General features: G+C 32.8%; 1 protein-coding gene across 1 annotated transcript in view; it reads right to left on the reverse strand.

Moving 5' to 3' along the window:
- LOC130448843 (cholecystokinin receptor type A-like) overlaps positions 1-16,300 on the reverse strand; it is a 217,293-nt gene that overhangs the window by 141,544 nt on the left and 59,449 nt on the right. Inside the window, exon 2 of the mRNA XM_056786384.1 lies at positions 15,951-16,270. Within this exon, the coding sequence (XP_056642362.1) occupies positions 15,951-16,172 (222 nt within the window). The 5' untranslated portion in view covers positions 16,173-16,270. The remainder of the gene's footprint in view (positions 1-15,950; positions 16,271-16,300) is intronic.

Here is a 16,300-nt window from a genome sequence, read left to right on the forward strand (position 1 = left end):
CAAAAATTTTATCGATTTTATTCTTATACGAGGATATATTGAAAAATTCTTAGCCTACTATAGAACCAAACAAAATTTCAATGTCAAAATATTTCATTATTCAACATATTCTTAATTAGATACATCTACAGATTTTATTACCTCTTCGTTGCAAGAAAATTCGCGACCTTTTAACGTTTTTTGCAGTTAAGGAGAGAGATGATTGTCGGACAGAGCCAAATCTGGTGAATAAGGGGGTGTTCTAGTAATTCAAACCCTAAATCGCGAATTTTTTGCATGGCAACATGAGATTTGTGTATAGGGGCGTTGTCCTGCAAAAACAAAACACCTTTGGATAGCTTTTCGCGTCTTTTCTCTTTAATATTCTTCCGTAGAGTGGTCAGTAATGTCGAATAGTAATTAATCTCCAGTTGTTCTACCCTTACCCAAAAAATCAATCATGATTACTCCATGGCAATCCCAAAAGATTTTGGGACATGAAACTTCTTAGGTCTTGGAGAACCAGAGTGTAGCTATTCTATCGATTGTTGCTTTGTATCTGGATCGTAGAAATGTACCCAAGTGTCATCCATAGTAATAATTCGGTTTAATAAGTCTACATCGTTTCCAAATCGAGCGCAGATCGAACTCGATGTTTTTACCCTTGCACGCTTTTGATCAACATTCAAAAATTTGTTATTGAATATTTCGTATGAAATATTCAGTGCTTCAGATATTCGTTTTAGCCCAATTCGACGGTCTGATAAAATCAAATCATTAACTGCACCGATATTTTCGGAGACTGACACAGAAACTGGCCTTCCCGATCGGTCATCATCTTCAATGAAAAATTTACCTCTTTTGAAGCTTGCAGTCTAATTTTTCACGGTCGCTTACGAAAGACATTGATCACTAAGGGTATTAAGCATATCTTCGTAACTCTGCTTACCTCTTAACCCTTTTAAATACAGGTACATGATGATGGCGCAATACTCCAATTTTTCGAATTTCACAATTTCGGTGGACATCTTTTTTCTTTCATGGAAGTGGTCTAGGCTAACTAGATATCAATACATCTTCGTAAAATCACACGATTCTGTAGACTCAGAAACTGCTTTAGTCTAATTGAACATTGTGAAATAATCAAATATTGGCGACTGCTCAGAAGTTTTCAAAATCGATATTGTCGAAATTAGACTTCAACATATAAATACATAGGTACGACTGGAGTGTTAGCATTTCAACCGATTGAAGTTGTGGTTCATCCATCTTGAGCTAAGATTGGTACTTGTGCGATGTTTCGATTACTATTTTCGATGTATTTCTTTCAAATCCTGATATTTCCCATATTGGAATGAATTTCCGGTTTGCTGAGATTCATTTTTCCAATATTCTGCTGGCGTGTCTCATGTTTTTGAATCGTGATATTTAACTTATTTTCAATAATCGAGTATAAGAGCTAATTGCTTTACTGAAGCTAGTAACAATAATGCTTTGTTGATAAGCTATCAGCACTAATATTGTCGGCATTAACAGAAATATGTTATTAATACGAAGGCTGTTACTTGAATTTGACCAAGTTACCAACTTGAAATATGACATTCTTAATAATGGATGATTAATGGAACGTGTTGTTATAAGAGTGTTATTTGAGTAGTTTACAGGTGCCTGAAACATTGATCTTGGTCAAAAATGGAATTAAATCGCCAATATTTTTATTCGATGATTTTCTATGAAATTCGACGTGGATTAAACCGATAGCAGTGCGCCGTTTACGTCGCTTCGACTTATGGTGATAAAGCATCGTTTCGAGCAACCGTATTTTGATGGTTTTCTGAATCCAATCGTGGTCGTACTTCGCTACAGGATGAACTTCGTGAAGCTCCTTCAAAATCTGCTAATGTGCAGGAAGCGCTTAGAAACAAATGGTCGAGTATTTTTACGGTATAACTGGCGTGGCCACCGTTTCATTAGACCAACGTAGAACCGTCAATTTTGAATACTATACCAGAACTTGTTTGCAAGCAAGGAATCATTCGATTCGTATAAGTAATTGACGAGGTTATGTTTCATCACATTCCACTACTATTTCCAGCCTTTAGCTTCGTCACATTCAGTTAACTTGGTCATTCTACCATTTTTATGGATTTATTTATTTATTTCACCCCACACCTGACATATTTATGTACCACTAATATCTAGATTTGATCACATTTTATATTTCGTCACATTCTTCACCATTTACTATACACAACCAATCCATATTTGACATACACTACTCACTAAACACTAATTTAATATTGACTACTCGTGATTCGAATTTATTATTTTAGCTGGATAAACGAGAACCCAAATCGATATCAATAAACAAAAATTAGTGTTCAGTGCGTAGTGCAAGTGAAATAACAATTATTTTGTTATAATAAAAAAAATAATGTTACAATATACATCAAGCTTCAATAAATAATATAGCAATAGAAATATTTTGAAGACTTTCTTAAGCGGTGGTTGAAATGGGTCTAAATTGGAAATGCAAATCTCAACTTTTTCTATACATAACTATTGAAAAATGAATTAGTTTTTTCAATTACCTATCATGTCCATATAAAGTGTCTCTCTGAATGGACTATTCTGTTATTTTTGTCAAGAAATCGGATTATAAAATAATCAAAAAGTCAAATTGAATATTTCGGGATTAAATTTGAAAAACCTACTTCGTTATGAAAAAACGCTGCTATCGTTTCCAATGTTGGTTATCTGTTTTCATTATTTCTCTCTCCTAATACTGGAATAGGCGGGTTTATATTGCAGCTTATTTTCTTTTATGACACATCCAATTGAGGACGTAGACAGTGCTGTAGTGAAAATCTATTGATTAAAATAAAAATCATTTTTTTCAGTTATCTCTTTCAGTATCCAGGCTCTATTAAATAAAAGGAAGGAAATATTTTAACCGGGTCACTGAAGTAACTAAACTAATCAATGTTTATCCTCATAAAAAAACTTCAAGAAGTTAAAGGTGACTATTTTCAAAAATGTTTGCTGCTGAGCTCTTGTCTGCTTCTGAGTTTAGATACTTGAGGAATGTAGAGGGCCAACTAAATCAGAACAGAAGCAATTTTTTATTGTAACAGTCCTCTAGATTACATTATTAAAAATTTCTTCGGCACTTTTACCAAAAATGTGTTGGAAGTTTCAACGCCAAACAATTTAATAAATTTATAGAACGAAATAATTCAATTCAATTTAAGAGTTAAACGGTAATAGAAAATTCGATTAGTAATTTTACTATACAATTTTTTAATTTTATTCGAAGATTTATCATAAAGATTTTTAATAAATTAACTATGTAGTGTTGTATCTACTCGTATAACAATCAATTAAACTACACTCAATTCTAGAAACAAAATTTTCTTAATAATTTACTTTACAATAAGAAAACTATAATTCAAACCACTATCTACGAGTTATTATGTTTTGGATAGGATGATATCGTTGTGATTTATTTATTCAAAATCTTCCTCTCACTTTAAATTAAAAACTAACTAAACAGGCTTAAATAATCTAGTGTTAAATCACAGAACTTTTTTTGTAATTTTACAATTAAACATAGTAAAACGAAATACTAAACATTTTTCAAATATTCAAATATTTTCATTGAAAAATAAAAACAGCTTATTATAATTACTAACCGTGAAAGATTTATAATAAAATATTGTAAAATAATATCTCATATCAGTAAAGTTGCTCAATTGTCCAAGGAACTCACTCAAAGTGCATTATAATTTTAATTCATATACCCTGATCAGAAGTTTCAACAGTCATATGTATAGCGAAACAATTCTGATTTTACAAACATTTTTTGCAATGTACTCTTCGGAGCTATTAACTATCCAGTAACAGAAGAAAGTTAGTTTTTGAATAGCACTCTTACTACTAACTCTGATAAACTTCTAGTTCAGAAACATTCGGAATAAATCAACACCATCATCAAAATCTCGAACTGCTTATAAGATTGCAATATCCAATTCTCAGTGCTAAAAACTCCCTTCATGACTTCTTTTAACTTGCCACTATACTTCTTATATCAATTACCACTGTCCATCTTTCATTTTACCAATCAATAGGGCTTATTCACTGTATGGAGTTTTCTTGGAAACCCAATAACTAATGTTTTCGGCATTTGAACATGCTTAAACTAATATTTGGTTATCTGAAAAGAATGAATTCATCGATGGCAAGTTTTCAAGTATTTCAGTTGAGTACGCCACTGTCATATTAGTCATAACTATTTCCTGAAGCATTTTCATGGTATTTTAGTAGATTAAAATGTCGACAAACGCAAAATAAGTCGTGAGAATAGTCACTTAGGGATTGAGCGTGAAATGAAGTTGGTTTTATTAAGATTATATACAAATGTGTTGAATTTTTTTCTAGTTAGATAATCTTCACCGTTAAATGGCCAGGTAAAAAACACGAAACAGTGTATTTGCATATTTTTAAAGAAACGGTAACTGAATTATGCGAATATCCACATTTTGATATTACAGAAGAATACATTTCAAACATGTCTATTCGTCTATTTCTGGAAATGTTTTTGTGCAAGTTTACTTAAATTAGTTCTTCTACTCTGTCTTTTTTTCAGATGATTAATACCTCATACTGAAAGTTTTGAAAAGAAACTATTGTCAAGAACTAGTTTGGGCTCGATTCCCAATATCCAATTTGAATTGTCACAAATATGTAATCCCAGCCTCAGTCCCATTTTACATAAAATTTCCTGCGTTGTATCGAAATTAATAGCATCAGTATTATCATTATAATAATGTTGGTATTTATTAGTGAAATCTACCTGCAGAATTTTCCTAACATTCAATTTGATCTACAAAGTTATAGTCCATTCATCTAAGAGATCGATAATGATTCCTTATTTTTTCTTAGGTTATCTCCTCGAATTTTACATATTCATATGATTAATCCAGCTCGCGACACGGGTCTTTAGGTTGGCCCTGTTCAGCTACAATGGAATTTTAAAATTCGGCGAATTCGCAACGCCACCTATTTTTTTATAAATGGCGGACGCGCATTTGACAAACTTTTATAAAAGGAAAGTCTATTTTTTTCTTTCTGCTAGAGCTTTGTAGAATTCTATTTGTGGTGTATAAATAAGTTTATGTAGCGCAGTAGGTTAAGTTTTAAATAAATGGTCGTAGCGAACATAACGAATTAGTAAAAGTAATCAAGAAATTGTTCAAGTGTTATTTTTAAGTGATTTATAAAAGTTACGTGTATTGTATAGTGTGTGGATGAATTAAGACCGTAAGAGACAGTGTTTATTAATTCACCCCACGATTAGAAAGAGTGGAAATAAATACGAAAAAAGTTACAAGAGTATGCTTTTTTGTTGAAGTACCACCTTTTAATATATGAGTACATTTGATAATATAAATGTGACAAATTTTTTATATCAAATTTTATAGAGAGATTGTAGACCGTTTTTGATACTACGACTACTGGCTTTTACTTAAGCTTTGAGATGAAGAAATAAATGTTAATTAAATATGACTTGTCGCAGCAATTGATTCTGATTAAAGTACCTCTAAAACATGTGATTTGAACGCATCAACCGCTTCTTTTTCTTATTTTTGATCTGTTGAAAGAAAAGAATTCATCGGCTGCCAAATAAGGACCCGGCATATGACCCATCGTTTCTATGATTGGTTTCTCTGATTTTTTTCAAATATTTTTGGCAAACACATGATGGTGTACCATTTATAATTGACTATTCCACGTTATTCTAATGGAACGGTAGTGACATGTCTAGTCACCAACAGGCGACCATTTGCTCCGAAGTGCACTGTGCTCGAACAACTTTTGTTTTTGTACAGTTCAGGGTTCATATACATAATTAGTTGCCTGTCACCATCTTATAAACGTCTTTGCAAATATTGCGATTGAATTTTTTTCAGCATTTCTTCGCACCAATCGACACGACTTCTTTTGAGCGATTTTCAAATTATGTGGTATCCAACGCAAACAAATATTTTTGACAGCCAAATTCTCAAGTAATACTAAATTGTATTCGAATGGAACTAATGGCCAAATATGCTTCAATCTCTCGGTATGTCACATGACGATTTTGCAATATTGGTTGATGCACCGCATCAATGTTTGTAGTATTTGTAAAAAAATCAATTAACAACAGATTTGGCATATTCACATCAGTGTTACCATATCTCAAAACCCCCTTATTAGTAAATGGTTAAATTTGGTCTGTTTTTACCAAAATTAGTATGACTGGATTAAAATAAGTACATATATGTTTTTAATAGTTCAACGAGCCTATTCTGAATTCTTTCGTTTGTATAGACATCAAATGAATTGCATTAAATGACAAGACTTAGAAATTATTTTCTTCTATATCGTCTTCCCGCTATTTCTCACATCTGAATAAATAAATGCTATATTGGTTTATTTAATGATGGAGTTTCTTTGGATTGATATTCGTTCACATTCTCCCTCAGGATTTTCTTCATCAATTACTATGAAAATCATTCTCAGCTGTTCTATGAAGCGGGTATATGCTGCAGACAATGCCAAACCCAACTTTTTCAGCTTCTTGGTAAGAACGTTATCGACTTTTCCAGTATTTCTGTGGTTGTTCATTGAGGATAAATAATTCGTTTTGTTAAATTACTCAGATTATACTAAATTAAAATAACTCTGCCATCAGATGTTCCACTTTTCTTCAATCAAAACTCTTAAATAATTTCGAATAATTTACTTGGCCGTTTTTCGCAGATATTTAGGCCGCAAATTATTGGCAACGGTGTCATTGAAGTTTTCACCATCCGACAATTCATAATCAAAGGTTATAAGTACTTTCTGGAAAAGCAGTGGTATTTCAATAATTTCATTACATCATTATCTCCATTGAAATATAAATCATCGATGAATTGTGATTATTGAAGATAATATTTTCATAACTACATACTAAAATCATTCTTTCCTTCGGCAATGAAATTTTCAGCTCTAATAGTTTATTTTCTGAATTTTTTTATTTAAAAAACCTCCGAGATGTTGAGAATATTGGAAAAAAAAAGAATTTTGTATATTTATTACGACCAAAGTAGGCAATTATATTTGAAAACATGAAGGTGTCTTGAAAATAGCGAAAAATTTCCATTGGCACAGTAAAGATAGATATGAAGGTGATCAAACCATTTCACTAGAACATCATTGCACGAAGAGGATGTGACTATGAGAAAATAATGCCACGTTTCCTCACTATGGAATAAAATCCACCATTAATTGAGCTGTTTTGGCATACATCTAAATCATTTGAGTGGATTCAACGCCGGCGAATGTTATTTGGAGCGAAAAAACGCAAAAGTGGCTGGCATTTTTATGGCATCTATGAACAATCCTTTCCCAACAAATCAATTCACCATGTCACAAGTTTATAAAAACGATAGAATTTTGAAGCCAAAGAAAAATATACGATTAAATTTTTTTTATTCAATATATCAGGGATATATTGCCCATGTTCAGTTGATAGAAAAATATTTTATTTATCATAGTCCAAGATGATGAATATTTTCAAACTAAATTGACCTGTTAGTTATTTATAACACGTTGTCAGTCAAATAAACATTTTTCCACTTAGGCGACGAATCGTTGCTAACTAAACATCTAGTGGTGTAATTTTATTTAATCCCATAGTTGTTCCTCGAATGGAAATTTGACATTGACGATAATTGCAAATAAACCGCTTAAACAGCTTTCGAGAATCAATGAACAATAATTCATATTGACTCGAAATAACTTTTGGCAATATAATTTTGGTAGACTGTAAACGCAATGTTGACATTTATAACACAATATACGCTTGGTTGATTTAATCACTAACAAGTTAATCAGAAAGCGAAGCACCTACCGTTCAATGGAACAGAAGGAGAAAAATAACTAACAGTGAATGTCAACGCTTATTCTAATTCAATTTAACTGGTAAGTTTGGTATAGAGAATATAATAACGCACTCATCAGGGTCTTCTTATCTGCTGAACATTGAATGATGTTGCGCATTAGATTTGAAATATGCTTAAATAAGCATTAGTACAAAGTTATAAATTATAAATTAATCATCGATATTGTTGCCTAAAGGAAGGGAGTTTTATACAGAGTTTGCTAGCGGCGCTGAATTTTGTTAATAGGGGTGTGTAAATATTGATGTAAGCAATAATAACGATTAGGAGAGGTCTATAATTTATGCTTTCGTACAAAGAGAGGCAAAGAGGTGTGGTAAACATCAGTATCTTGGGATACTGGATCGGAAAAAGTTTGAAATATCTATATTTGGTTAGGGATTATGTCAATTAGTTATATACTCTGTACCTCCAAATGTTCCCGGCATTTTCTACATTCTTCACAGCTCCAGGACTTAAATGTGTTCATTCATTCAAACACTAACAATGTTTATTCTGTTTATCTGGTTAGTCCTTTCGCCGTTGAATATTCTAAAAGTCTATTTATATTTATGGCAAATACGGTACGATGTTCTTAGTTTTTCACATAAGCAGCTTTCGTTTTGTTAGATACGTAGTACCCTCCATGAGTTCTTGGCTCATATACTATCTCGACAAACTTTACACAAATTTGTAACTCGCTGCTTCGATTAATTTTATTATAGTAGAACAACCACTCAGTCAAGTTGTTTTGAAAAATGTCTGAAATTAAATTTATAAAATTTTTTACTGAAGAAATATTCACACTAACCCAAATCAAAAATAGAAGCTTGTCCATCATTTTGTCTGGAAGCGTTGTCGATATTCATACTGAATACACACCACCACTACACCAACCCTCACAATTACACTGTCTTCAGAAACTTTTTACCTTCAGTCTCTGAAGACGATAACTTGGTCATCGAAACGCGCGTCAGACAGTGAAATTGTAAGTGTTGGTGCAGTGGTAGTGAAAACAGTGTGTTCATTAAGTGCAAAGTTGCTGTCTTTAATTCTCAGCGCCGTTAGGTCAATGCAGTGCGATCAATATTAACGGGTGATAAACCTATGGTCTTCCACTCTGATCTGACATTCAAAAGACATTCTATGTAGTGGCATAGGAAAGGAGATATCATGTTAAAGAAGCGAAGGTCACGAAAATCACTTTAAAAGTGACAGCTACATTATTTTTATTTCAGCCACTGACTTTAAGGAATCAAACACAACTGTAAACGCAGCATATTATTTTATCTTACTAAGGCAGATACGTTGAATATTATCGAGCAAAAAGGCGTGTTAAGATCGGCCAAAGTTTGCTGTTGTTTAGTGACAATGCTCCAGTTCGCTTCCCAGACTGTACACGAATGTAACTTCACAGAGATGAACACCTACCATATAGCCCTGATCTTGCACCGTCCGACTATTTTTTGTTCACAAGGAATTATCGTACTACTAAACTCATACTTCCGATATGTATAATTCTTAGTGCTACTGTTGTATCGCGTTTTTTGAAGTAATAGATGAAAATTGAAAATTTGACTGCAATAATATAACTTTCTCTATAGATATTTAGGAAAATGATACCTTGATAGCCTGAAAATTAATCTAGAAATGACACAAAAAAGTTATGAAAAATAGTTATGTTAAGTAACATGAAATTTTGGTTATCCAAATATAGAATTCTATAAGCTTTTTTATCAATTCAAACTTTCCGATAACAATATAGATAAATCAAAAATAAATCTACTCCGACCTCTTATATTTACATATATTGTCAATATGATATACCAGGAAGTTTTGCGAATTAATTGGATATTAACAACTAGTATTCGCTTCATCTTCTCATAGTACATTCTTTAATTTGTAGTAAATGTATACAATATTCTCTAGTTGTTCAATAATACTTAAAAGCACTATACATTGAGGCTCCTTCATTGCGATAATTTTTGTTTATTTGGTTTCGTACTCCTCTGTTTTCGTAATTTTCTAGTTAGAAAGATAGATTCAACAATCTTGATACCTATAGATTGTGTTTGGATATCTGATTCAATCTCTTTTCAAGTAGTAAAAGCTTCACTCACTATATGCTGAGTAAATCCATCTTTTATACCAATTTGCATTGCCACTTCGATTCTTCCATTTGTAGGAATATTGTTGATTTCTGTATACCCTTTTTTACAAGTTTTTTCTGCAAGCTTATTTTCATAATGTGTTTTTAATCGCATCCCACCCCTCACCAAATGTCTCCTCGTACTTCTCAGCAACATTTTTAATCGAATCTTTTTGGTGTTTGAAACTTTCACAATTTTATGGGGGTTTGGGCAAATACATCTGCTCTGACCGGCAGGTAGGTTGTAAGATTATCTTTTTCTGCTTGACGAATACATCTTCTCTTATCTAAGTTATGTGCTTAAATGATACCCATTCGGAAGAAATAACGGAAATAAAGAAACCATCAAAAACATGTTGGAGATTGTGGCAAGTTACAGTTCGCTGACCCATGGTTCCTACATGGTTTTGAATATCGAGGGGCCAGAACAAACATAAGCTGCTGATTTATAATTCAACAAATATTTTATTAAACTAATGATGTTGTTGAGTTACATATTTTTAGTTTATAGTTGCATTTATTTTTTTTTTATTTATTTGTATATATAAGAACGGTCAATGATCAATATTGTACACTGTAATTTTAATTGCTAGTAGTGTCGTTAATTGTTCTAACAAAGTATCTTTTCAAAAGGTGACTTTTGTGGCAGTAATTTTTAATTATGAATGAAAAGAACGAAAATGCTTATACAATCACCGTTATTCTATTTTCATTTTTCTTATTTTATTTGTATCTTTATTTAGTTATTTTTATGTTTGCTTTTTAGTTTTCATGAGCTTGTTTCTACAAATGGTAACAATTTTTTGACAATTCTCGAAACCTTATACTTATAAATACGAAATCTGGTTATCAAATAACGAATAAAAGTTTTATTATAAAAATTATTCCACTTTCGAATGCTCTCCTTCAATATACTTCCATTCCCTCGCCACACACCTTTCAATACGTTTTTTCCATTGGTCGAAGCAGTGCTGAAAGTCTTCTTTGGTGAGGGCCTATCGGCAATTATCGGATGCTCAGTCGACGATCTGTATACACAATTTGATTGATTTTGGTCACTATTTCCGGAGTTACAGGGAAACCTGGGCGCTGGTCATCTTCAATGCTCTCTTGTTGATACGTTGATGCGATTTTTGTTCACACATGGTTTTCGGGACGAGAAAAAACACGTTCGTTTCAAACCGCTACTGCACAAATATTATAATATTGACAGAAACGTGTTTTAGGACATGCCTAGACAATATCTAGATACCCCATTCTTTAGTTTCATGATTACGGCTGAATATTAAAGAAATGAACATAAACACTTAAACAAAGTCAAGAAATTTGATAGCGCAAAGCGCTAATGCTACCTACCTATCGGTGACGGTAAAGATCTAGAACAACTTATCAAATGATACATTAAATGGTAAATGTGGAGGTACTAAAAAATTACGAGGTGTATTCATCACTCACCCACTTTTATATGTATTCAAAAGTTGTTATTATAATTTGAAACGAAATTATATAGAATAATTCATAGAGTTCCAATTCATTTTTCTCATCTTCATAAACCATTTCAATCATTTTTGTTATAAGAAAGGTTACAATTTGAAGCTTGATCCAGGACACAGTGGATTTAACAAATTTCATCTACCGCTACCAAGCACAAATTAAAAGCGCTCCAAAACATGGCATCCGCTCCAAAACGTGTTGAGTTTGTAGCGTATATGTCACCGAACGATCCGGCTACGGTTGCTCAACGGTTTCGACCGGTGAATGCGACAAATGTATTATTTTTTAGTAGAAATATTCATTTCAACGAATCTCATTAAGTAATTCATTTCCTAAAAATATCGTATGTACCGCAATAATTGTCCTGGGTGTATACAAACATCAAATCATCGGTTCGTCAGAACATCAAGACCTTTTTCATGCATGAAATATGCATAGGCACTCATACTCAATTTTATGATGGAAGTATATAAATATTGATTGACGACGAATATTGATAAAGATATTCTAAATAACTTTTTTACTTATTTCTCAATCATTGAACTCACACTAAGTATCTCACATAAATTCAACTCCTCTTAATCGTCAAATGCAAAGTTCACATTCATTGGGAGCAATTGATTTGAATTGCTCCGTATAACTTTTGTTCAAATGTCGGATGAACAAACTGATCTAGAACAATTGAACTTCCGGAGTAGTTCAACCGTAGTTCAGGAGAATTCACAATGCATTAGCAAGTGAGGTGATCCTGAAAACTTGATTATACATAACTTAATTCTTCTTTGATGCTGGAATAATGCGACACTATGATTAATAGTTGAACTAATGAGAACTCATATAAATCTACAGGAAACGTCCGCAAACAAAGTTCAATATATTATCCTATATTAGCGACCCGCCTTTGCTACGCAAGTGTAGTAAAGCATATTATGCATACGTATTTTGTCTGTATTACGGTCGCACCAGTCTGAATTAATATGTGGGTTTGATTTTAATACGATAAAATGTCTACATCACTTGAAACAATTCACCATATATTATCTTCCAGAGCTGGCTACAAAAAACAGGGTCGATAAGGGATTGTAAACTGGCGCGGGCGGCCCCAACTTAGTGCTACATCAAACGCCACTTCTTAAGGTCAGCAAAGGACGGATATGACGATGCCAGCCAGATTTGCAGAACGGAAAAATTAGCTGCAAAACCTCATAACATGCGCGCGTGAAACCTTTTGTAACGTGGGGATCAAATCTCAAATAAGAGCGGTGTAATAGCGCAAGATGTTTTTCAAACCGAAAAATCCTCATAAGTGATTTAAAGTGCCGGAAAACTCATCTGAAAAACTTAACGTGCGCGCGCGAAACTAGGAGCGGTGTGACAGCGCAAGAAGTTTTTCCGGCCAGAAAACCACTGGAAAAAATTGAAGAAAATTTTTCGTATTCGGCTTAATGGAAAATTACTTTTAATGTCTCCATTAAAAATATCTCTTTAAGCTACCCGAAATTGAGAAAAAAATCATTAGGATACGATGAAAACTCGCTGAAATATAATCATGTTTTATCGTGCCCGTGATTTTACACACTTATTTACTCATTTTTTAACTACTCGAGCCGTCGCAAACGCTTCTAATTTTTTTTATTTCATTTATTGCGCCGATTATCGATTGCTTTTGATTAATTTCTTTTTTAAACTTCAGAAGATAGTTACATTTTTTGATAAAGTTGTTCAGTATTAAGTAACAGCTAGTGGTACCCCAGAACTATCCATTCAAACATGGAAACACAGTTTTAAAAATAATACGGACCAAATAAAAATCTATCGTTTAATTCAAGGGCACACTAAAGTAACACACTCATATTTATTTAACCGAGAAAACCCACCAATATATTAAACTTGTAACGTTAATCTAAATGTGAAACACTTATTGTTGAACTGTCAAAAGTACAAAAACGAAAGACTAAATAACAACTTCATAAACACCATAATTTCTCTACTTAACAATAATTGTAATACCACAAACTTAATCAAATATCTAAAAGATATTTGAAAAGATTCAGCAGCGTTTTCGATAAAAGCTCACAGGTTGTTTGGTTTCTTTCGACACAAAAAAAAATCGTTATTATAATTCAATCATTTCAAATAAACTTCGACAAATCATATATCATATATCATTTTATCCGTTGGAAAATATCGCACGAAAATCCGTTCAGTTGTTACTCAATTTATCGCGAAGAGACTGACACGGTTCAGTAGTTTGTCTGTAATATTTTTACGAAATAACATAATCGAAGCTGTCTCGTTGAGAGAACGTTGTGAATGCTCGAAATTTGGTGAATGCCCAATGCTTCTCAGATTCAAATTCAATCTATATTAAACGCCACCATATATTCGACGACAGGAAAGTATTTGCTGTAATCCTGAAAAAATGGAAAAAAGTGCATCGTTTTAATCAGAAAAGAAGTTAATTGGTCTGAATCCTTTATTCTCTTGCTGCTTCCGTTTGTCTAGTGTTTTCTTTGCTGTAAGTTCGCCAAAAACTGGTGTTTTTTATGCATTTCTAGCTCACAGCAAAAAGTTTAGCAGCATTATATTGAATATTTAATATATGAATAAATGCTTGTCAACAAATACTGATATGCAGCTTTGAGCTCGTGGTCCCACCATAATTGCGGCGAAAATTCTGGTAGTTGGAATGTAAATGAATTAGAGAAGTCTAGTGCAGATGGAGAGAAAATAGAAAGGAATAATGAGAGGGGAAATAGAAAGCAAAATCGGAGAAGAAGGAGACGACAAAAACTGACTGTATGCTATACCTGTCTAAAAATGTAAAACAAAGAAACAAATCAAAATTTACATAAAAAAAAACAGAAGTTGCTTCAATACCAAAAGCAAAATCGTGAAAGGAAAAAAAGGGATTCTAAATCTCCTACCTCTTCACATAGTAATGGAAAGCGTAGTAAAAAAACATCACTTAGAATGATCAAAGACGGAATTACTTGAAAAAAACCGGCCTTGAAAATTCAGCTCAATTCTAAGTAGTAGAAGAAAATGGGAAATGGAATAGCTCATAAGTTCGCTGAAGCAGGGATAGACTAGTCCTCCATGGGACCTGGACCCTTCTGAGGTATCAGCTACAAAGCAATGGAAAAAGCACTGGAAAAAAGGTAGACAGGAGCAAAACCGATTAATGGAACAACGTATAGGCGCTGAAACAGGCAAGACTCTCCTGCAAATCTATAAACACATATTTTCAGACGTAAGAAATTGAGTTATTTTACATTGACACCACTCGCGGGGCTGTTCTAATACAGTTAAGGGTCTCATCTAATTATCCCACTAATTTTACATTAGTTATGTAATTTTCTTACCTTATCTTAACATTGAAATGTTTAGTATTTCATGATACTCTTCTCAACATACCGTATATTTTGTAGAAGTGTTTAACTTTTCACATTTTGATTAAGTTTGCCGCTCCAATTTCATATTTTATGAGTTAGTATAGGTACTGATAATTTTTTTGTTAACCTTGTGGTTAATATTCAATATATGGTAATAGGAATACTCTCCTATTATAAATTTATATGATTTACTGCATTTTGATGTCTATATAATAATATTCATAATATTATTGTATCGCTAACTCTGAAGTTGTAGCTTTGATTAAAAGAAACAGCTTCTCGTTTACATCTATGCTTTTTTCTCCTCGCTGTTTTTTTCCTATTCTTTGATTCAATCCCTTCTATTGTGTTTCCTTGTTGCTAATCACAACAATCTTGTTGGTTTGGATCTTCGTAGACTGGTGAGTTTTCAAAAAAAATAATTCCTTGATTTTCTTATTTTTTCGAATGGGAAGTTGATAACAAATTATTTTCGTCAAAAACCCGAATGTTAGATTAAATAACTCATGCGCCACAATATGCCACAAAGAAATGATCGTAACTTAGCACTACACCTGGGAGCGTATGAAATAGAAGACGAAGATCCTAGGAGCAACAGCCATCCCACATTCTAGGACTTTCTAAATGAAGTGGAATTAATAGATCAGCTGTAAACACGGAGTTCCTCAGTATCGCAGCAAGAAAGGGCGACTCAATAAATCCTTTAGGTCGCAGTGTCTATAATATCTATATACACAATTACATTCCAGATGTTCTTAATATCATAATCATCTATTTTTTCAATCAAGTTTCCAATATACTTTTTAAATATATAATTATGGCAAGTATTTGGACAAAAATGAAAATAAAAACCAACTAACATATCTAAAAATGTACTACGCTGTAGGTAATCGAAATAATATCTTCAAAATAGAAGAATATTTGATATTCAACGTTTATCAACATCAATAACTACAAAAAACTACCTACCAAAGTGAGTATGACGAGAATGTTTCCTGTAACAGCCAATATGAATATAATTGCGTAAAGAGGAATCTGGATTCGGCCCGCTCCATACCATGGCTGCCAATTTCCAGTAACGGGAATCAGTGTAGGTCGAAATAACTCCCGATCAGTGGTTGCTGTGGTGATATTTTCCATAAAAGTTAAATTATAGCTTGAAAACTCTTCGTTGGTGTCATTCCAATCCATTGTTCACTTCACCTGAGGTTGTTTGTTTGATTTGACGCCAACTTCTTGTTAACAATACCCATTGGAAAATCCCCTCCTTAGTCCATAGACTTTTAAAACTGAAATAGAGAAAATACATTAAAGAATAA

The sequence above is a fragment of the Diorhabda sublineata genome, chromosome 9 (genome assembly GCF_026230105.1).
Source record: "Diorhabda sublineata isolate icDioSubl1.1 chromosome 9, icDioSubl1.1, whole genome shotgun sequence".
Taxonomy (NCBI): domain Eukaryota; kingdom Metazoa; phylum Arthropoda; class Insecta; order Coleoptera; family Chrysomelidae; genus Diorhabda; species Diorhabda sublineata.